This window comes from Anolis carolinensis, chromosome 2 (assembly GCF_035594765.1).
Source record: "Anolis carolinensis isolate JA03-04 chromosome 2, rAnoCar3.1.pri, whole genome shotgun sequence".
Classification (NCBI taxonomy): Eukaryota; Metazoa; Chordata; class Lepidosauria; order Squamata; family Dactyloidae; genus Anolis; species Anolis carolinensis.
Window position 1 is genome coordinate 147,229,322 of NC_085842.1, and position 22,373 is coordinate 147,251,694.

General features: G+C 41.8%; 1 protein-coding gene across 4 annotated transcripts in view; it reads right to left on the bottom strand.

Annotated features, from left to right (window-relative positions):
* Positions 1-1,993: 1,993 nt before the first annotated feature.
* cyth1 (cytohesin 1) overlaps positions 1,994-22,373 on the bottom strand; it is a 69,238-nt gene continuing 48,858 nt past the window's right edge. For 3 of the 4 annotated variants that reach the window (XM_008104191.2, XM_008104192.2, XM_008104193.3), the window contains exons 2-13: positions 22,087-22,169; positions 20,120-20,184; positions 18,112-18,178; positions 17,446-17,564; positions 16,286-16,366; positions 15,981-16,093; positions 15,018-15,166; positions 14,520-14,632; positions 6,302-6,380; positions 5,808-5,879; positions 4,273-4,427; positions 1,994-3,835 (exon numbers count right to left, since the gene is read on the bottom strand). In XM_008104191.2, the coding sequence (XP_008102398.1) occupies positions 3,757-3,835; positions 4,273-4,427; positions 5,808-5,879; positions 6,302-6,380; positions 14,520-14,632; positions 15,018-15,166; positions 15,981-16,093; positions 16,286-16,366; positions 17,446-17,564; positions 18,112-18,178; positions 20,120-20,184; positions 22,087-22,169 (1,175 nt within the window). In that variant the 3' untranslated portion in view covers positions 1,994-3,756. The remainder of the gene's footprint in view (positions 3,836-4,272; positions 4,428-5,807; positions 5,880-6,301; positions 6,381-14,519; positions 14,633-15,017; positions 15,167-15,980; positions 16,094-16,285; positions 16,367-17,445; positions 17,565-18,111; positions 18,179-20,119; positions 20,185-22,086; positions 22,170-22,373) is intronic. The other variant, XM_008104190.3, reaches the window with a different exon arrangement.

The following is a 22,373-nucleotide window of genomic DNA, read 5'->3' on the forward strand; positions in this document are numbered from 1 at the left end:
AGGAAGATAATGAATGCGCCATAGCTTTTGTACCAGATCTTGAAACTCTAATATTTCACTTACAGACTTTAAAAAGGCACATTGTATTTTCAGCTTTTGCAGAGTGTAGGTAAATTTGGCAACTGATGTCATTAAAACAAACAAGCAAAGGTTTTTTGAAGACTGAACTGCCACAGTTTTCTCTTAAACCCTGCCACAAGAGTTAGAGCTTCCCAAATCAACATTCACATGATTTATTCTTCTCTGTGCATGTATGAGTTCAATAGAGAATTTTGACCTCCTCTACTCCTGATTCTCAACACAGGCTTTGGCTATCCAGGCTATTCCATCCTGTGCACATCTGAACTACATCTGGACTATATCAGACACATGGGAAATCTTCAGGCATAAACATTCTAACCAGACTCAACTCTGAATCCTTCTAAAAAGAGGCACATTTCTTGCTTTGACTTCTCAGTCTACAACACTATGGTGTGTACAGCTGGAAATTTAGAATAAAATGGTTGCCCATAAGCAGAACTAGTAATATTCTTATTTTGCTCAACTGGGCATTTATCTTACAATTATGTTTTCCCTTTTTTACTGAATGCCCATGCCATTTAGTTGTTGTAAAGCCTTAATAATTGCACTACTACTGATATAGGACAACAATGATGCCTATTTTTCAGTATTGGTCCAGAAAAAATGCTGAACAAAGAACAAGAGTATTGCAGCTGTCCCTTTGAAAATGAACAAAAAATGTGAGCTTTACAGGGAAAGGCCAGATAGAGGTAGAAAATGACTGGAATTCTGTTGGTGACAACAGGAATTATGAGTTTCATATATACTTACAGAAGGAGGGATCGAACTCCTTGGTGCTCTAAAAGCAGCCACATTGATTCTAGGCTCATTCCTATAGAGAGATTAAGCTGTCCCCAGTAGTTATTGTGGGCACTATAGGAAGCAGCTGGGCACAATGCCTACTGTTAAGTATACTGGCAGAAATTTGTACTTCATTAGCAGGAGGCTAGATTTCAACCACCAATTAATTAGATGATACACAACATCATGGCTAATAGTGAGAAGATATGAAGCAGTGTAAAGATGTTGACAGGTTACCATTTTTAAGGAAGATACATTATTTGCACTACAGAAAATCGATTTACTAAGTAATTATGGAGATATGCAAACCACTAAATGTGGACTCTAATCTATATCCCTCCTAATTTACCCTAAATCTAGCAACATTTTCTCCAAAGCTCAACCTAGATTTGCATTTGCTTTGCATCTAGTAACCACAATAGCTAATTATTTAATCCTCTAAATCTGGCTCAGTTTAGCTACAATAATAGGGTCCCTGCATCATGCCCCCAACTTGCAGATCCAAAGAACATGCCCAGGTTAAGTTGATATTAGCTAGTCACCAACCAGCAAGGTCACAAATGCACAATTCTTTGTTATTTCCAAACAGGTAATCTAAACATCGACAGTTTCTTCTAAAAAGTAATTAACTGAAATTCCAAGAACTCTGCACTCTGCATTGTTACTTAACATAACAGTTGCAATTTTAAAAGACAACTTTTAAAAATCAATTTCTTGAAACTAAGTAATTTTTTTTACCTTTTAGTTACTTTAAATACTGTACATACATCTGAATGCTACAAGTGTGATATAAAACACATACCTTTCTCCTGTCTATCTTATTGTCACCTCAGTTTCTACAAAAGGGTATGAAGCTGTCAGATGAGACTCCGGGATAAGTTAAGACATGTCTCAGGTGAAAGTCTTCCTCCATGGTTTAGTGAAGCCACAGAATAATGTAACAAAAATTTGTGCCAAAAATGGAGTGAAGCTATCCCCCAGCAAGTTATAGTCATAATCCTTAAATCTCTTTTATGTGGGTATATAGGGGGGGGGGGGCTGATTATAACTAAAAAAAATGTTTCTATCCAGCTTCTTCCATGTAGAAAATGCACAAATAACAGTAAACTAGAAGAAATGAGACAGTCAGAGGTGAGTTTCAAGCCAACCGTAAGATCAACTTTTATTTACTGCAATTGCTCTGTGCTAGAACACAAGGTTGTGGTGAAACAAAACAAAACAAAACCCAAAAAGGAAGAAGAAAGGATTCAAAACAAATTGTAACCCAACTGTCTGACCTGAAGAAACTTCTCCCCTCTTCCCACATGCCCCTTGTGTCTCAGCAATGTCTGAGAATCCTGTTAAGTTTCACAAAAACAATCTTCATATTTAAAACAAATACAAAATAATCTATGAGGAGAAAATATATACAGAGAGTATGTACACCTCAGATAAATAGGCTAATACTGAGATGGAGAATTGGAACTTGCCAAAAAGGTGCACAATGAGCTAACACGCCACAGGCTTTTACAAGGGAAGGAAGCTATCTTATGGTTCACCTCCCCATCCCCATTGCCTCCATGTTTCAAATAAAGGCCCACGTCTTCACCCGCCAAAACCTCTCTCCCTACCCCACCCCAGGTCTTTCAATAGTTCCCCAGCCAACAACCACCTGCTTGTGCTTCAGGACTATGATCTACTGACTCCCACTGTGGTCCAGGGCAGCCTCCATCTTAAGCCACCAAACCCATCCCTACTGAAAGTGCAACTGGAAGCAAATGCTATTAGAAAAACTAGAATCAGGCTTCTAACACTGCTTTCTGTAGTACATAGCATGTGATGCTATAGGTCTCTTCTTTACTGACTGTTCCTGCATCCACAGTTCCTCATGAGTTCAAGCACAAACAGGGCTGCAGTATGAGCTATTGCAGGAATAATATCACACCAAACTGCTGAGTGGGATGGGGAACCAGAAATTGTTGGCCAAAGCAACCTATAAAACACCAACAAGGGTATGTCACCAGCCCCACCCCAAACTGCATGCATGCCCACTGGCTCACACCAGCATGACCTTCTCGTGGCTTAAGTGAGCCCCCTGCTGACTTCACCCTGCTAAAGCAACAGAGGCAGACTAAACAGATGCCCTCTAGAACGAAGGCAGTGCAAATATGGGAGACTGGCAGCCTCACACTATTCACCCATGCCAGCTGTTTGGGGCTGACATTCCTGCTTGTGCATTACCCAATATGATTAATTTAAAAAATGTTAAAGAGAGTCGCCCTCCATAAAATGTGCATGACTCAATTGGTCTAGAGGAGGAAACCATCCAGCCTGCCTGACCAAAGAACAAAGAATCATAGCAGGACCAAGTGCCATAAGAAACTCTATGCTTTGAAGGCAGAGTCTTATCCTCCACTGGGCTGCAAACTAATCTATGCCTTTGGCAGTTCATGGTCCATTTCAGGTTCTGGTCTCAAAGAGTATCATCCTAAAGCCTGGCACAACTCACACTTCCCAATGGTAAATCAAAGAGGTTTGTGCCCCTTTGGGGTACACACAGCTTGAAGCTCTCTCTCTCCATCGGTTTGGGCAAATTAACTGCAGTGGGTAGGGAAGACCTCAACAACCTTCTCCTTCAGCCACTTGGGCTACCAAGGATGTAATTGGTACAAACTGCCCAGTTGAAGTTAGAGAGATTGTATTCTCAAAACTAAAGAAGTCCTTTAGGGTTGGTGGCTGCCATACCTCCCAACTCTTCCTGTGCCCAAACCAGAAAAGAATAGCAAAAGCTGAAGCTAGTCCCCCCTCAGGGTATCAATGCAGAGCAGGCAATTCAGTGTAGATCCTCACGTCCCTCAGTCAGGGGTCTGGGAGGCCTCCCTGTCAATGCTGCAGCTGATGGAGCAAGCCAGGGAACTAATGTCTCTTGGTGGAGGAGACCTTCTTCTTTCGTGCAGCCAACATCTCATAGAATGGGTCCCGGCTAATGGCGGCTCTGGAGGGAGCGGGGAGGAAGAAAGCAAGCAAACAAACAACATTAGAAAAAATCCCAAACTGAACAGAAATGCTCTGAAATTAATGCAGAGCAGGGAGTGATTTCACTAAAGGGAGCAGAGGAATTGGTTGGTTGTGTCATGTATTACACTAAAGTGCTGCCCCCCCCCCGCCCCATATTTTCCCTCTCAGTTCAAGCATATCTCCTAATCCCTCAACGTAACTGACAAAGATTAATTAGGGAGTTAGAAGTCGCTCCATTTTCTACTGTCATCTCTCCTTTTTCATTCAGCCAGGAGGCAGAGGAATACATTCTTTTCCTGCTTCCGCCAGCCATTTTTTCACTTTTTGTTATACTAAGCTCTTGCAAACTCCTCAGATTCCTTCATTTCATCCCTGAACCTAATTTTTCCCCTTTCTTGCCTCTCCCATACTCACTTGATGCACTTGATCCATTCTTCCTTCTCCTCTGGAGTGGGTGCTGAGATGCGGTACACAGTGTGGTTCCCTTCCACTACACGGCCATCTGCTTCAGTCTTACAGGCCTTGATCACCTGGTCTTTGTTATCAGGTATATACAGCTCAAAACAGTTCTGCAAAAAGTGAAGAGGATTGGTGAATACACTGCTTCAAAATGATGTGAATTACAGGGATTTCAAAGACATTGCTAGTGGTGGTCACAGGGATTCTGCTGCAATAATGCAATTCCTCATGACCCCCACATACATGCAGGTAAAACAAGTAAATGTCCAATTAATAATTGTTTCCTGTCTCATCCAAAATGGCGAAACCATTGTTAAACGGTCCCAAACAAGCCAAGATATCAAAATAAAGTTTGACGTTTTAATATCCTGGTTTGTTCTGGATTAGTAACTATAGTTCCTATTTTCATTCAAACCAGGAAACTATGTTTGTTTAGCAGCTTTGTAATTTGATCGTGCATAAACAAAAGGGTTGTTCATATGAGCAAAAAGCTCATTCATCTGCTGGCTTAATATTCCAAGATACAATCATCCAAATACGGTAACTGACAATGTGGCACTGCCACTTCTGTTCTGCATTTGCTCTGTGTAAACATAAACAATAGGTAAAGGTAAAGGTTTCCCCTGACGTTTAGTCCAGTCATGACCGACTCTGGGGGTTGGTGCTCATCTCCATTTCTAAGCCGAAGAGCCGGCGTTGTCCATAGACATCTCCAGGTCATGTGGCCAGCATAACTGCATGGAGCACCGCTACCTTCCTGCCAGAGCGGTACCTATTGATCTACTCACATTTGCATGTTTTCGAACTGCTAGGTTGGCAGGAGCTGGAGCTAACAGCGGGTGCTCATTTTGCTCCCGGGATTTGAACCTGGGACCTTTTGTGCAAAATGCATTGCTACCTATAGAAATCTAGCATCTATTTTGCAGTTCCAGGGGGTTGCCCATGCCTTTTGCTAAACTTAGGAAACTGCATTTCTCAAATATCCATTCTGTTTTTTTAAAAGAAAACATTAAAAATATAAAATGCTGTGGGGCATTTTGTCATGTTTTATGGATCCACCTTTTTTCTACATAGGAATTGTCATGAAGTCCAGAAATATCATCTCCAATTTTGGAAAAAGGTTACCCAAATAACAGGCAAAATTCCTCCACTACATCTAGGATGTATGACAATGAAGGCACTACATGCACTACATTATTTTTTAAATGGTAAGCAACAATTTGCCCTCTCCTACTTTTCACTAATTATATTGCCTTTAAGGTAATAAACATAAGAGAGAACGAAAGCATGGTAACTAAGAAAAGCTGAGTTGTGCAAATATGCTCATTTTATATGACTTCTGTCTATCATGGGAAAGAGGTATCTGAATGTTCCGAGCTTTGGCTAGTTTTCCCACACATGTTCCAAGTTTTACAAGCAAAAAGCACACAAAACAATGGTTTTTACTCAGCCCACCCACAAAGAATCCTCTGACCTTTATATTTACTCACCGGCTTCTTAGAATCCTCCACCTCGCGGATACTCAGATTTTCTAGTGGGATGATGCCTCTTGGTTCCTTGTCCTAAAAGACGATCACCCATAGATTCAGCAATAGCTTATCATATTAGTTCTAATAAATATCACTTACTTCTCCAACTCAAAGCTGAACAGTGAGAAGATATTCCCTTTCAGAAAGATTAATCACAGAAGTTTATTCTAGCAGGGTGGCCACATCAGTCTATTATGGTGAACACATCAAAGAAACTAGAGGCACCTTAAAAAGATTAACAGATTTATTATAGCATCCTTTGGCTCTGCAAAAAAAGCCCCATAGCAATCAATCACCTAAATCTGTTGTTTCATCCAGAGCCTCCCATTCCAGATATAAGAAGCCTTTCCAAATCATTCGACTGAGATTTCAAAAAAGTCAAAGTAGATTGAAAGCAACTTTGTTAAATTATTTGGGACACGAGCACAATTGCTAGAGCACCCTGTATCACTCACCGTGGTGTATTCAAAGTAGTAAAGGCAGTTGTCTGTCAAGATGAACCAGCGTCGTTTCCATGTCTTCACCCGGCCACCTACACAATGAAGAAGCGAGCTTGACAACACTTGCCCAGATCTAAACATTGGCCCTGGGTGCAAGAACAGCTAAGGCAAAGGCAGCGCTAGAGGCTATGGGCACAAACAGGCAGCATCAGAGTGAGTAGTGTCAAGAGCGCAAGCAGTGCCAGCCCCATACCACAGTAGCAGGTGGCTATATAGTAAGAACAACAGCTGGTGAGGGGTGCTAAGGCTGGCGGTCGTTGGGAAGGAGTGCCCTACTGCGTACCACTAAGGAATGGTCACTGCTTTCCTCACAGGCTTTGCAATATGCTTAGGCTCACCATGAGCAAAGCTGTCATCCTTGCCAGCACTGCAAAGAAATCAGACACCATCCCACCCCCACCCATAGAATTGTGCTTGGTTCTAAATTAGCTCAAAGATGATCTCTGCTGTTTCCTGCTTCTTGGCAGGGGGTTGGACTGGATGGCCCACGAGGTCTCTTCCAACTCTTTGATTCTATGATTCTAAGAGATATAAGAGAAAAAGGGATGTATTTCTCCAACAGATTGGCAGAAGATTTCAAACAGGTCCCTTTTTTCTCCCACTGACTTTTTGGTACTTGTTTGTGGTCACCGAGAGTGGCCTTTCCCAATGTGTGCTGTCCTAGGCCACAAAGACAGCTAACCAATATGCCAAGGATGAAAAGGTATTAATATTGTTCCCATCCTGTTTCAGTGTAGTTTTCAAGAAATGTGGCCTTCAGAAATGAGAAGAATTTGCTACATCCCAGGAAATGGGAGATAAGATATCAAGCAGGTATGCAGTTACAATCTGCAAGTTGGCCTCTTTCACACAACACAATTGTAGCACTTTGATAATACTTTGATTTGTATGGCTGCATCTTACCAAATCCTGGAATTAGTGGTTGGAGGATGCACTAGAACGATATTGTCTGAAAATTTAGAATTGCCCTTCATAAATAGCAAACTCCAGGATTTCCCATCATATTGTTAAAATGGAATTGTAGTGTTATAACTATGTCATGTGAAAGAGTCTATGTCCCATGCTTACTCCAACTTTGTGCCATCTGAATGTACTGGACTGTAGTTGAGAAAGGCTGCTGTGTCTAAACAAGATGGTTTCAGGCTAGCTTTCTCTAATCCAGCTCTTTTCTCTGTGGAAGGGGAAGCTGACTTGAAAGTGCCATCCATTAAGAAGAGATGCCTTTATCCTCTCATGTGTAGAAATGTAGGGTCTCTTGTCCCTTCCTGATGTGGACCCTGCTCTCGCTGCCCAGGGTCAACTAAGAATTTTAAGAAGACAGTCAAGAGACAGGCAAATGCAAATTTTGAGTATAAGAAAAAGGTAGAGTATGAGCTTCTGCAAAAAAAATGACAAACACAACATGATAGTCCAGATCTCAGGTACTGTCAGGTAAGAGATTCTGTGACTGCCAAGTCAATGCAGTGTGCTTTGTGTATATGTGTGTGAACAGCTAGTCTATAGAAAGTGTACCAGGTAACCAAAGCTGTCTAACCCATTAAAGTACAAAATATTGTGGTCCAAACAATTTGGCCTATAATGGTCTGAGGCTGTGCATTCTACAATCTACATCCAAAAAGCAAGGTGATAATTGGTGATAAAAGCAAAACCAGGAAGCAGTGGGGATAGGGGGACAGTTTTCAGTGCCCTCTATCAAGAATAGTTACTCTCTTAGTTCAGGGGAGTGGAAATGAACCAAGAAAATATTAAAAATGTAGAGGTCTGTAGACCCACCCTGGGAAACGTTGACAGCCAACATACAACCACAGGCAACACAAGAATGGAAATAAAGAAGCAAAAACCCAAGAACGAAAAAGAAAAAGCCAATGGCTCCAGAGCGCATGCCACAGTCCACAGGGAACATAGAAACCCGCACTTGTTCAAGGACCTGATGTCATGGAATGGCCCAATTTATGGCCGCTCAGCCAATCAAAAAGAGCCTTCTCTGAAGAGTCACTGCTGGGAACAGGAAATGTTACTGCTCAGCAGGAGAGCACAAGGCCCTCAAGCTTGATTCCTATGATGTCCAGCTAGAATGATCATGTAAGGAAGGGATGTAACAAGCCGTTGGAAAGCTGATGCTTCTCAGAGTAGACACAATACTAGTCTTGATGAACAGGCATTCTGATCTGGTCAGTGTGCCTGCTAGGATGCCACACAGTAGAATGGCTCCTGGGAACCATTTAGCTACCCTTCTTTTAATCCAAGGTTTATATAGACTATGTGAACCAAAAATATGATTCTGAAACCCAAATGGAATTTTACTCATTGAGCAGCTTTAACTGTAAAAACCATCAAATGACCCAGGATTCTTAATTTGTGTGTACAAGACAATTTTTGGTGGCCAAGAGACTCCTGGCAGAAGAAGAACACACAAGAACTTCTGTAAATCACACAGTATTTCTTTTAAGCTTTTCCAATTATTGAGATGTTTTTGAAAATACATAGCTCGAGTTTGTGCTTATACAACACAGAAGTAAGCAACTACCTTTAGGACACTGGAAGGTCATGGTCTCCAGGAAATTATTACAGAAAACTAGAACCTTGCCAATCATGGATTTACTGGATGACATTGGCAAGAACTTTATCTGCAAATTGGAAAGAGTGACCTACTTCACAGGGTTGGTGCAAAGATCATGGGGATAAGAAGTATAAGAGGATTTGCAGTGTTACATAAATGGACTGATAGGAACCATGACTGTAACACAATTGAGATTTTATCAGCTCACAACTGGTCCAGTTTTTTGACCTGATGATGTCACCTGTAGGATCTACCTCCTACATAAGCAGGGCCCTTCCCTTCACCAACCAGAACCAGAGCATTCAATGACAATTAGCATGGATCGCTTTAAACAGGATCAATATTGTATTAGTCTCTGATAAACATGCAGCACCTTTGACCAGGGCTTCTTCAGCTGAAGACTTTAGTTAATTACTGGGCTTCTCTATTTAATCTTGCACTTTTTGCATGTGACTTTGGCGTTTCATTATTTTAATTAAAAGTGGCACACAATACTATAATTATACAATAATTTACACTATATTTGATTCAATTATTTTAAAATTTAAAGAGCTTGTCTATCTGGTTTTAATGCTACATAAATCCACATATTTGATCACAGAATCTAGCAGCATCTATCTTAAACACAATAACTCTCTGGACCCAAACCCAAAAGTGCTAATGCAAGCTGAAAGCCAATCGGCAAACTTCGACTTTGATGGGGGAAGATTTTCTGAATTAGATCCATTTTATTTGATATGTTTTTATTTGATTTTGTTGTACCCCGTCTTGAGCTGTCAGGCGAGGCAGGTAATAAATACAAGTTGTTGTTGTTATTGTTTTTATTATTATTATTATTATTATTATTATTATTATTATTATTATTACTACTACTACAACGGAGTGGACAAAATTTAAGGATTGTAGGTACTATCAATCAAACATCAGTTTCATTTAAATCTTGACCAAAATCATCAGTATCAACAAAGAGAACACTGCTTCCTCTCTGCCTAGCTTTGCTTTTCTGCTATAATGATAGTGCAAGAGATAATTGCTACTGAAGGTGGGCACCTGAGTTTTTAAGCATTTTCTTAGAAACTAATCATCATTGCTACTTACAGTAGCAAGGTTAGTCTTTTGCAACCTCACTTTGTGTAAAGCACAAGGAACACAGCAGTACATAGCCTCTGAAGACACTATGTGCTGCTGAAAAATCTGGGGGAAAGTACTTGAAAACTGAAGGGGCATTCAAAATTCTGTATGCGCATTGCAAAGTGACGGGGGTAAGCCTAGAAAAGTTACCTTTTTGGAGCACCATTACCTAACATGATTACTGGCCATGCCAGCTAGGAGAATTTGGGAGCTATGTTCCCACAATGTAACTCTGGTCTCAAGCTCTGGAGACTAGAGGGTACCATGATTTGCCTAACAGTGATATAGTGAGCATTATTTGATCGTTACTGCTTCTCCTCCTAGCACAATTGCATGGTCTTTTGATAGCTGATAGTTTGCTGGGGAAGAGGATTGCTGTTAACTTAGGCCCTTTTTTCACACAGCCGTATAAAATCCCACATTATCTGCTTTGAACTGGGTTATATGGCAGCGTGGACTCATAACCCAGTTCAAAGCAGATATTGTGGATTATCTGCCTTGATATTCTGGGTTATATGGCTATGTGGAAGGGCTCTTAGTTGCTGGCTGCAGTGCTGGTGTAGGGCTGTTCTGTCTGAGAAAGAAAAAGCCACATCTTCTGGCTGGATCTGTGACAGCTGTGCAGTCACTGTGGCGAAAATACAGCATGGAAAAAGGGCCCTTTGGAGTAACAAAAAAAGACAATTAAAGCCTCAGCAGGAGCCTAAAGTAAGCGTTTTGTGGAGGCATTAAGAACAAAAATCCACAAATGTAGATGCTTTCTCTCCATTGGAACTTTATCAAATTATGCATTTACAAAAAAGGGGCAACATACCAATAGCAAGCTGTTTTGAGAGTAATCACCTAATTGTAATGGTGTTGCAGTCTACTTAACTCCTACTTCTCTAGCACAAATCACGATACAGATCTTGTTCTGGGAATATTCTAGTTCTAGAGCATGGATATTTCAATGAATAGTAAGTAAATGGCTAATTCCGTCACCAAGGGAAATGCTTTGGGTGGAACTGGGGAACTGTTTGCACCCTGCACAATATTTTGGCTGGAAACTCTTACAACCCATCACTATCAGCTATGCTGGTTGGGTTGATGGGAACTCCCACCACAAAAAATCTGGGGGTCCACTGCTTCTTGCTTTCGTTGGTTGTTGGTTGGTTCTTATGCCACACAGGCTACAGCTTATCCTATGTTGCCCCATCCCACAATCCACCAAACTACCCCACATCTTTCCCCGTTCCCCAGGGACTGTGCAGCCAAATAGCAACAGTAGCAAGAGCAGCAATGACTAATGTATCACCAGCAATTCAAAATAAAGAGAGAACGGAAACATAAAGAAGCACTGCAGCACGCCCCTGGCCCCCGGCAAAGCTAGCAAGGGGATATGGGGAGTACGTACCTCCTGAAGTTTGGGGGGCAGGGAAAGGCAGAGCCAAAATCATGGAAACATACAAAATGAGGGAGAAAAGAAAATTAAAAACAAAGGACTTCAAAATTTGCTCACAGCGCACATCTCCAGTTGCTTTCAACAGGGGGTGCTGCCCAAGCTAAAAAGTTATTGAGCAATGGTAGAAGGGTTGGAGGGTGGCCACAACTTGAGAGGAGGCCAACATCTCTCCTGTTACTAATGCAGGCCATTCTTTCCACCAGAATACTAAAAAGAACCGGTTTGCCCTACAGCTTTTGGGGTTACCAGCGTGCCATGGTCAAGAATGGAGCAACCTCTGGCATAAAGGTTCACCACCAGCACCACCCCCATTTCTAACTACGAGGAATTTTTGGCAGCACCATGAATTTGCTGGCCACAGAAAACTCTGTCTCAATAGTTAGTCATTTCTCTGTCTCAACAGTTAGCCATTACAGTGGAAAGGAAAGTGATGGGTGTTAAAATGGCCTGCAACCAGGATACCTCCATGGGGGTTGAGTCAGGGGGGCATGCATCATCAAGTACAAAAGGATTCAGCCAGGGGTCAGCCAAGAACCATGTCTCCAAGATCCTGACCACAAAAGGAATTACCTCTGGTGGTTACCACCTCATTTGGGTGCATTCATAAACACAGTGAACTTAATGTCTTAGCTATGCCTTTACTTATTTGACACTTTCTCAATTACGACTACTCAGAATTACATACTGGGAGATCCCAGACACTGAGAGAGCAGGTAAAGTTACAGAAAGCTGTCTAAGCAATTGGCCTTTTCACAAATCATTAAGCCAGCAATGTTGGAAAATATCTTATATAGTGATCAAATAAATTTTTTGCAAGTGGTGTCCATTATGATCTTGGCCAGAGGACACCCCTGCAAACCAAGGGACCAAGTTTACACAAAGTTCCAGTCTAAAAGGATCCCAGTCTAAAACAACTTCAGTCAGATAGCAGGGTCCTAGACATTTCCCGAGGGATATGTCTTGGAGCTCTTTGTGTCACTCCCAACTGCCCTCAAGAAATGGTAGCCACAAGAGGAATGCCCAAGTGGGAGGTCATGTGGGAATGGATTTCCAATGCAATGTTTCAACTCTTTGCATTAATACATCTGAAGGATCCGAGTCACATTTTTTAAAAATCACTTCAAAATCTGAAATCCAAACAACCACATTTTGATGCAAGATACACACACACTGAGATTCTCCAGAGGAATGTTTTCTGAACTGGGACACAAAGGTGTTGAAAGTCTGAATCTCACTGAGAAATGCTCATTCCTATTTGTTATAGTCAAGGCTTGTTTTACTAAAAGTCAAGGATCTACACCGGGGCCCCTTCCTCTATCAAGAATTTAAAAAATACTGCCAACTTTGATATATATTATCCTATGAATCTATTCTGATAACCATCTTGGCTATAGATCAGTCATGTTCTCTCCATTATCTCTCTTTGGTTAGCCAGATATAAATACTATGTGTTTTGAAGGACTAAGCTAACCACAGAATTTAAATATGTGTCACTCTAAGGTTAAGTCTGAATGTAAGCAGCATGTTGGATCAACCGGATTAGCCACCTCTGGTTTTATGGTATTACCCAATAAGGTTTAAATACACATCAAGATTACAGATTGTACAAATCAGTTCATATAATTGACATTTGCATTTGTTCTATAATTCCTGAAGATGCTTGCTGGGGAAATATACGTACTAAAAAGAGCCCAGAGAGCCAGTATGGTGTAGAGCAGTGGTTCTCAACCTGTGGGTCACCAGTTGTTTTGGCCATTAACTCCCAGAAATCCTAACAGCTGGTAAACTGGCTGGGATTTCTGGGAGTTGTAGGCCAAGACACAACAGGCTGAGAACCACTAGCGCAGTGCTTTGAGTGTTAGGCTATGTCTCTTGAGTCCAGGGTTCAAATCCCACCACAGCCATGACCTTGGGCAAGTTACTCTGTCTCAACCTCAGAGGAAGGCAAAAGGACCCCCTCCCCCCAAACAAATCTTGCCAAGAAAACCGTGTGGCAGATTTTCCTTAGCCATCATAAGTCAAAACACGACTTGAAGGTCCTGAATCTCTTAATTGTCTGTTTTAACCAAAAGGGGATTTTAAAGGGGAAAGAAGAGGAAGAAATTGGACTCATTTTTTTCTCATGCCTTGGCTGAAAACAACAGAAAGCAAGCAGTATAAAATGTGAGGATTCAAACTCAGTCTTAGCTCAGACAGCATTTGTCAAACTGCACAGGGTGTGCATCTTTCTGCTTAGAATTGTAACTTCTGCTTTGATTTTTGTTCATAATAGTCTCGAAGCAAAATCAGAAAGGTTACATTCACAGATGAATAATTCAATTAACTACATTTGATTAGAGATTCAGACACAGCAAATTTGAATATTCAGAGGATTTGGGTTTTCAGTTTTGATTTACAGATTCTAAGAGATTTGAGAACCCTAAAGGGGGGAAACACAAACCAACCAGCCAGGGAACTCACTCATGCCAAATCCTGGGAAAATGCCTAAAAACATCTTGAGTGAAAGGGAAAAGGGTGGCCAAGTGCTGCACAAGGAGGGCCGGTGAAAGCCTCGCAGGTACCATGCATGCACTGCCAGTGTGTGGGATGCGTGAGGTGATGCCAGAGGCTAGCCTGCAATGTGAAGGTGAAAAGCATGGCACCATAGCCAAAATCAAGCTTCTGCTCAGTTGTGACTCATGATCTTGGAGCCAATGGAAAGCTGATGCTGCTTCTTGTTCCTAGAGCACATACAACCAAGGTATCTTTCCCATTCCACCCACTCCCACAAAAGACTGGTTTGACCATACACAGGTTAAAGAGAGCCACAGGATACTAGCCAGAACCACAACCAAGATCATTCTTGCTGGATAAGCTTTCCAAACCAGAAGTTTCCTGGTTCTGTAACAGGTACTTCGTTCTGGACTGTATGTGACCACAAAACCCATGCAATGAAAAATCACCAGACTCCTACAGAGCTCCATGCTTCCCTGCAGCCCATGCCACAGCAACAGCAGCCCTGCTCCCTGTGGCCCAGGCTTTGCTTTGTGCAGATGTACCCACCGAGCTTCAGAAGCCAGCCCTCACGGTCCGGATTGAAGAAGGTGTGAGTCAAGTCATTACCATCATCCTCGGGAATTTTGAAGGGCTCATTTTTTATGCTCTCATAGAGATTCTGGCAGGAGCAAGAAAAACACAGGTGGGTTTATTCCCACAGCACAGATTATTTCCACTTGCATAGGTTCCTATGTTTCTGCAAGCCCAGCTCCTAATTCTAGGTTAGGATGAGAAGAGACTATGGTTGCATATAGTAGGAACAGATGGCCAACATACAGAAGGTTCAGTTCCTGACTTCTCCAGTTAGATGGAGCCTGAAGGAGCAGCAGGCAGAGCTCTTTCCTTGATACTCTGGCAGTTAGACAGACAAACAGCTGGCTTGGCAGACAAACAGTCTATCCTGTAATAAACTAGCATCCTATGAGCTCATCCCCACTTTCCCCCAGCCAGCATCCAAGCTCTGTTTTCAGAATGTATTCCCAGTCCCTTTCCACAAAGCTTACCCTGAGCAGCTCCTCAGGCAAGTCACCACCATCATTGATGCCACGGTTCATGGCAATGAAGCGCTCCACGCCTGGCTTGTCCTTGACATTGGGGTTATGCAGGCTGGTGTTCAACATAATGATGGCAAAGGAGAGCACATAACAGGTATCTGGGGGGTAAAAAGGTAAGGTAAGAGGGATTAAATATGGTATAGGATATCATTTCAATTCCATTATAAAGCAGTAAGTCCAAACACATGGCCTTTTTCAGATATAATTAAAAGTGATGAATTGAAGCTTGAATCTCACAAAAGGCTTGGAAATAAGCTATTAGAAATACTGTTTTCTCCTACATATGCATGCTCACACTTTATTATCTGGTCTAAGTTCCCCTGCCAAATAAAGTGAGGCAGGGAAATCATTAGGAAGAAAGCTTTTTTCCGTTAGCAGTAAACTCCTAGTAGAAAAGGCTGCATGGGCTCTCCATCTCAGTGGCTTCTTTGGTTCTAAGTTGCATTGTTTTTATACTTATCTACTCAAAGCTGCTTTAAATCATAAGGAAGCACAATAATCATATAAATAAGAAATATTTAATAACAATATAATAAGAATATATGGAAGCTCTGGCGTGGGCTGGTACATAAGGTCACAAAGAGTCAGAAGTGACTGAATGAATAAAAAACAACAAAGAAATATTCTAAATAGCATAACCAAACCAGTATTTCTTGGGTTTTTCCTTACTTTTTAAGGACAAGGTAGGCTCCCCAGCTATCCTACTTGGGACAGAAAGGGAATCTTGCAAAAGAAGCCAACAAAAAGCTCCCCACTCAGATGTTCTCTACTCCTCAGCAACAAGCCTGTGTATTTGGTAGTTAAGGCCAAAAGACAACTCTTCTATAAACCCTATAGAAAAGCCTGCACCTTAAGGAAAATTGTGTCTGATATTACCATAGCCTGCACAATGTCAGATGCCAAGTCACAAACCTGTTGACTGGAAAACACCAGGATTACATTGACAGTATCGTTGTGCAAATGCTTCCATCATCCGGTCAATCTTCTGCGCTTCACCAGGCAACCGGAAGCTCCAAAGGAACTGCCTATAAAAGCCACCAAAAAACAAAAACATGTCTTGGTAAGGCTGTGAACAAGGATGTCACAGAAATAAACCCCTTAGTATTCAGGCTATAAGAAACAGTAGAACCCCCTGCTCTACGCCCAAAACACAATTGGTCATCTTTTCAGAGCAGCCTCATTGCCAGAGTTCTACTCCACTCATTGCCACCACTCACCGCAATGCCTGTACAAGGTTGAGGTCCGTAAACTCATGCAGCTCTACAAATGAATGCAGCACCTGGATATTGAAGTCATCTCTACAGGAAAGGAAAAGAACAGAGTGAAATACAGAAGTAAGCAATTCACCCATTACATATAGTTACTTAATATGTAAGGCTCTTGGACATTGTCTATTTATTTATTTATTTATTTATTCATGACACTTCTACCTCGCCTTTCTCAACCCCGAAGGAGACTCAAGGCAGCTTTACAACATAGGCAACTATTCAATGCCTTTTAAAACAGTGTACAATAAAATAAACATTTAAAATGGCAATATAAAATACAATTAAAACAATTAAAAAACATTTAGGACAATACCATCACAATTAATCACGTGATCCACAAACGTAAACGTCTACCGCAACCAAGTGCTATTCTCTCTTTCCTTGATCACAGGAAGCTGCTTATACCATACTGGACTATGAATATGCTTAGATCAGTACTACTACAGTGACCACAGGGCTGTGCATAGTTGCAGCTCTTAATTGGTCCAATCTCCTGTTCCTTTCAGTTAGAATGACAAGGGAGTGAAGAAAGGACTTTCTGTGAACAAAACTTGTGGCTCACCACTAAGCTACAATCTCTTCCCTTTATGCTATGAGCATTACAAGAATAAGAACTAAGGTTCAGACTCAATATATATATTTAAAAGTGCCCTAGAACCCAAAAAGCTTCCAGGAGTACATTACATGGCTAAGAGCATAGGTTGGCTGGTGCAAAGCTCTAGATGTTAAACAGTGCCAAGGCAGCTTCAAAAGAGCATTGCCAAACACTGCCCAGCTGCAGAAAGAACAAAACAGCAGCCACAAACAGTAAAGAAAAATTAGTCAGATTTGCCATTTTTCATAGTCCTTCTCCCAACCAGAATGAGCAAGAAATAAGTCAGCCACAGAAAATCTCTAGGTTCACTCAGGATACTAGAAGCTCCAGCTGATCTAAATGCCTGCAGTCACAAAGCAGAGCAAGTGAAACTTGTATGTCTTCTCTAGATATGCCTCATGTGGTGATCTCTTGTTGAATGTTTTTGAGGCACAGGAATCAAGATGCAGCGACACAGCTGCTGTGAGAGAAGGCTGAGTGCCTCATATCAAACACAGTGTTCCCATTCAATTACCTTTCACCTAGGTAGTCACCGATGGCAGTCTTGTTGAGTCCTTCACCCTTGTAGAGGAACTGGGCAATGTCATCACGTGTGTTCTTCAAGAGGTCATTCTCTATTAGGAATTGGATCCCCTGTAGCACATCAGAAAAAAGAGGATATCCCTTTAGATTCCCCTGACACTTGGCTACAGGTATGGGATTAAAGACTTTTGTAATACTATGTAACACAATAGAAGGGAATTCAAACAGTTGGGTATGTTATATACATTATTTTAGCAGTCCCTAAAATAACACTGAAGGAAAGTCATATTACAAACAATGCGAGGAAGGTGATCTGGGGTCAAAAGAGTAATGACCAGCCTCTGATCACTGGAGGAGTATTTTGATTGAGAGAAGATTTGAACCAGAGACTTTCTAGTTCACAGATCAAATCAGAGCCACTATGCTACTCTTGCTGTAGGAGTATATCTGCCATCTTGGCATGTTTGCTTCCCCTGAGTCAGGAAGAAAATGCTGGAATAGGGAAGAAGACGGCAAACACTTTGAGGAAAGAGGGAGGGGGCATACTAAAAATGCCAGTTTTGATCAGACCCTTTAACCTTGTCTGCAGTGGAGGGCCTTGCAGTGATTCCTAGGACTTAATTGCTGCCAACAGCTCAGCAAAGCCCATATGAATTACCTTCTTGGGATCCATGTTGAACTTCTTTCTTCCCATTGCCACTTGCTTGTTTCTCTGCATGGTTTTCCTAGATGACATAAAATTTTGGTTAAATTTCTCACCAATTTCATCACTAAGAACAGTTTGTAGAGCAGTGGCTTTCAACCTGTGGGTTCACAGATATTTTGGCCTTCAACTCCCAGAAATCCTAACAGCTGGTAAACTGGCTGGGATTTCTGGGAGTTGTAGGCCAAAATATCTGAGGACCCACAGGTTGAGAACCACTGTTGTAGAATAAGATGAGCAACTGTAGGAGACCAAGTGTGTGTGTGCGCGCGCGCACACGCATTACCCACCCAGGAGACCTTGGAGAACTACACCATCACTACATATACCATAGACTCAACAAAAATATATAAAAATGTTTTACCCCAAAATTCCTTCTATTGGATATTGGGAGAGGACATTTCAGTATTTTCTTTGGCCTCCCATTCAGTTATAGGCCCTCCGGGTTTAAAATGGTACAAGGGCCAAAACTGTGCCTGCAATCCCTAGAAGACATTTTGAAGCAAAAGAGCACCTGAGAAGGCACACTTTGCCCATACCTACTGTAGACTCTACTTAAGCATGTTTCAGAGTACTATAATTTATGATTATCCTATCTCATTCACAGAAATGTTCATTGGGGCCTAGATTTTTTTTAAAAAACTTCATAAATCCCCCTTTATTCCCTTGCTTCCTTCTGTCTTTCTTATTTCTAAAAATCCGAGAAGGTAAAGATGGAAGAATTGCACAATACTTCTTGACTGATAGGATTAGCAACCCTCTGGTTGGGACAAGCAAGGAGTTCAACCACTTGCGTTTCCATCTCTGACTGAATACACCATCCCTACTGCTCTCACACACATATGCATCTTCCATTCTTACTTTCAAGCTTAAATTCTGAAACACAAATAATTATATTCCCTATCCCAAAATATACATTCTCTTAGCTCCAACTGAATGGTTTGATACTTGAATGCCTCCTATCACTAACATGGAGACTGGGACAGGGAACTGGCACAATTTAGCAGGTAGGTCTCTAAGTAATACTGCAGGTGCCTTGACTAAGTAAGATATAGGAAGAAGGAAAAGCCCTTTAGGTTGCCCTACATTGCAAAGACTGGTCTCGATGGGAAGGAGCAAGAGAAACTATACTGAGTAATTGAAAGAGACGTCACAGTTCAGATTCCATTGACAATTTAGGCCACCTAATCTGCTGGTGATTCCATCTGTCCTCATTCAGCATAACCGCTCAAGACTGAGAATCTGGTGCCAGATGGGAAACAAGACCAGAATCAGAAGAATTGGGGAGAGAGGATAAAGTGGGGGAGAGGTATGCCCTAGAGTCATTTGGGGAACAGATCAGAATCTAATAATCTTTGATGATATTAAGGTTAATGAGAAGTCTGAGAGCTTTTGGGTCCATGTTGCTACATACACCATCAAGCACTACAGCTAACCAGCACTCAGACATATGGTCACACCATTCATCTTAACACTTTACATTTTTGTTAACTTCTTAATAGGTCAAAGGCACAATCTATCAATACTAAACATAAGATTAACATTTCAATTCTGAACACAACTGAAAGAAATCCTGATCAAAGGTGTCCAATTCCATAAGATAAATAAGAGTAAACTGAAGAGGTCAAAATATTTTACTGTGTAACTGCATGACAGCACTTGTTTTTTATGGTATAAATGCTTATGCATTTTTGAGCATTGCTTCAGGCACAGTGCGGGCTAAGTGCAATCTGCAATTGGCACAAAGGTTTGGTACTGACCTCCTTGAAGAAGTGGACACTTCCATTTCAGTGAATATATTTGACCCTCAATATCTATTCATGCCACTGTTTTTTCCAGTTCTTTTGTAAAGGTTTTGGCAGCCTGTATGCTTTATTCTTTCCAGTATCCAATCTCATAAAACAGTCAAAACAGGAACCCCGATTTTCACTCTCCCCATCTGTTCCAAAGAAGGAAATCTCACCTCTCTTCTGTGGAACCCAGGTTCTCGATTTCATTAGTCACCTCTGCTATCTCATCTTTCAGGCGCTGGATGAGAAGGGAGAGAAAAATAAACAAAACAAAACAACATGAATGATAAAGTTAGCCGGAAGGAAGGAAGGAATATGTTTTTTAATTTAAAAAAAATAGGTTCTCAATTACCCCCAGCCTCATCTAACCCCTGCGCCTTTCCCCAACCTCATTAATCCAGTCTGGATAGTAATAAGTGATTGGAGGAGACAGAAAAGGAGAGATGAGAGAAAACACATATTTCTCTCACTGCCATCTACAGATCACAAGACAGTCTTGCCAGGACAGCACTGCTAAGGCCCAAAGTCCGACTGAAGGGATGCATGGAAAAGGGAGTGCAGGGTTGCATCCACACTCTAACAAACATATCTCCCCATCCTACTTAAGTGGCTAAAGCCTGTCCCATAGGCCAGGTGCTTTACTAGTAGTCATCAGTGACAGCCTAAGCCTGCTGCAGGCACCCACTGCCCTGGGACAGTAATAGATCTAAGACAAACTGGGCTGTAGATGCAAGTTTGAGGCATACTGAGCTCCTCTAGAACGGAAGGAATGCAGAAGGAAGAGTGAGCCCCTGGGGCTAACACAATTACTGGGTTAATCTCATTAGGAAGCGGCCAGCATATGGCAATGATTAGCTGCTGCTCCTGCCTTACTTATTGTTGATAGGATTGAAGACCATCCCTGTCAAGCACAGGACCCGTAAGAAAACCAATGCAAGGAAAAAGAAGCCATACCCACGTGCAGTGGTTCTCAACCTGGGGTCCCCAGATGTTTTTGGCCTACAACTTCCAGAAATCCCAGCCAGTTTACCAGCTGTTGGGATTTCTGGGAGTTGAAGGCCAAAAACATTTGGGGACCCTAGGTTGAAAACCACTGCCCTAGTGCATGGATATCACTGGCCAATGAAGAATGCAATGAGTGGGATACAAATAGGAGGCATTATTCAGCATTATTCTGGAAGGCACACCCTTCATGAAGAACACACACTTTTAGTGGTTACCTGGTACCTTAAAGGGATGGAAGAGGTAGATGGCAGGTGCTGAGTTGCACTGCAAGAGCAGCTGTATTGTCATATCCTCTACTGTGTCAGGTCCATACAGTGCACCAATCTGACAGGTTAAGGCTAGAAGTGCAAAAGGGGGGTCCCTCCCCACCAGCTTAATGTTTAGACCCAGGCATCCCATTGGCTAATCAGTGCCTCTGGCCATTTTGTCACCCCTCCTTTCCCTTGCCGGAATGGCCTGAATCATGGATCCTTATTGATCTGTAGTGACATGTGCCCAAGACCCTGCTGTGTCAACCCTCCAGGCTGTCATACACAGAATCTTTTAGGAGAAGTGCTTCTTTTCCAAATAGAGGAACACAGAGAATAATTGTTTGCTGATAATTCAAGATGCTGAGGAGCTGATTGCTATCACTTGGGGCAAGAAAAAGGAATTTTACTCAAGCTCAAAAACATTCCTGTATTTTTATTTCACTTTTTTTAGGCAATGTAAATTGTTACACCTCAAAATCAAATACTTTGGAGCAACCATAATGAACTGGTGCTAGGTCGCCTAGAAGTAGCAGAGAAGCCATTACCCTTTCTTTGACCAGAGGAATTAAGAAAGACTCAAAGATGGCACAAAGTATTTGCCATGCCAATAAGACACACAAAAATCCCAGTAATGTGGTCATTACATGGTTTCTTGTGCAAGCAGCTGCCTTATAGCTTTATACTGAATCTAGCGCCTTATCCACATTGACTGGCAATAACTCTTCAGGGATTTGGGAGAAGATGCTTTTCACTTTTCCCAATACTACCTGGAGATGTCAGGGAATGGAGAGGCTGGGACCTTCTATATGTACATATAACATGTGCTCTGTCACCATGCTCCAACCTTTTCTGCTGCCAGTTATCTCTACCTTGACCCTACTCACCTGTATGTCTGCCAGCAGTTCCTGCTTTCGTCGACGGATGTTCTCAAGTTCCTGGCACTCCTCAGGAGTCAGGTCGCTGGGCACTGTGAGGGAATGAAAGAAAAGAGAAAGAGAGAGGATTACTTACAATGAGTGCCTCTGTATGATTACACAGTCTGCCATTTGCAGGAAAAGGACCATTACAGACAATATCATTTTAATGTACAGTATTTTTTAGCATATAACTACCTAGAGAACACATTTGATACACCTCTCTTTTATTTCACTCTTGAGTTTTCATACGTCCA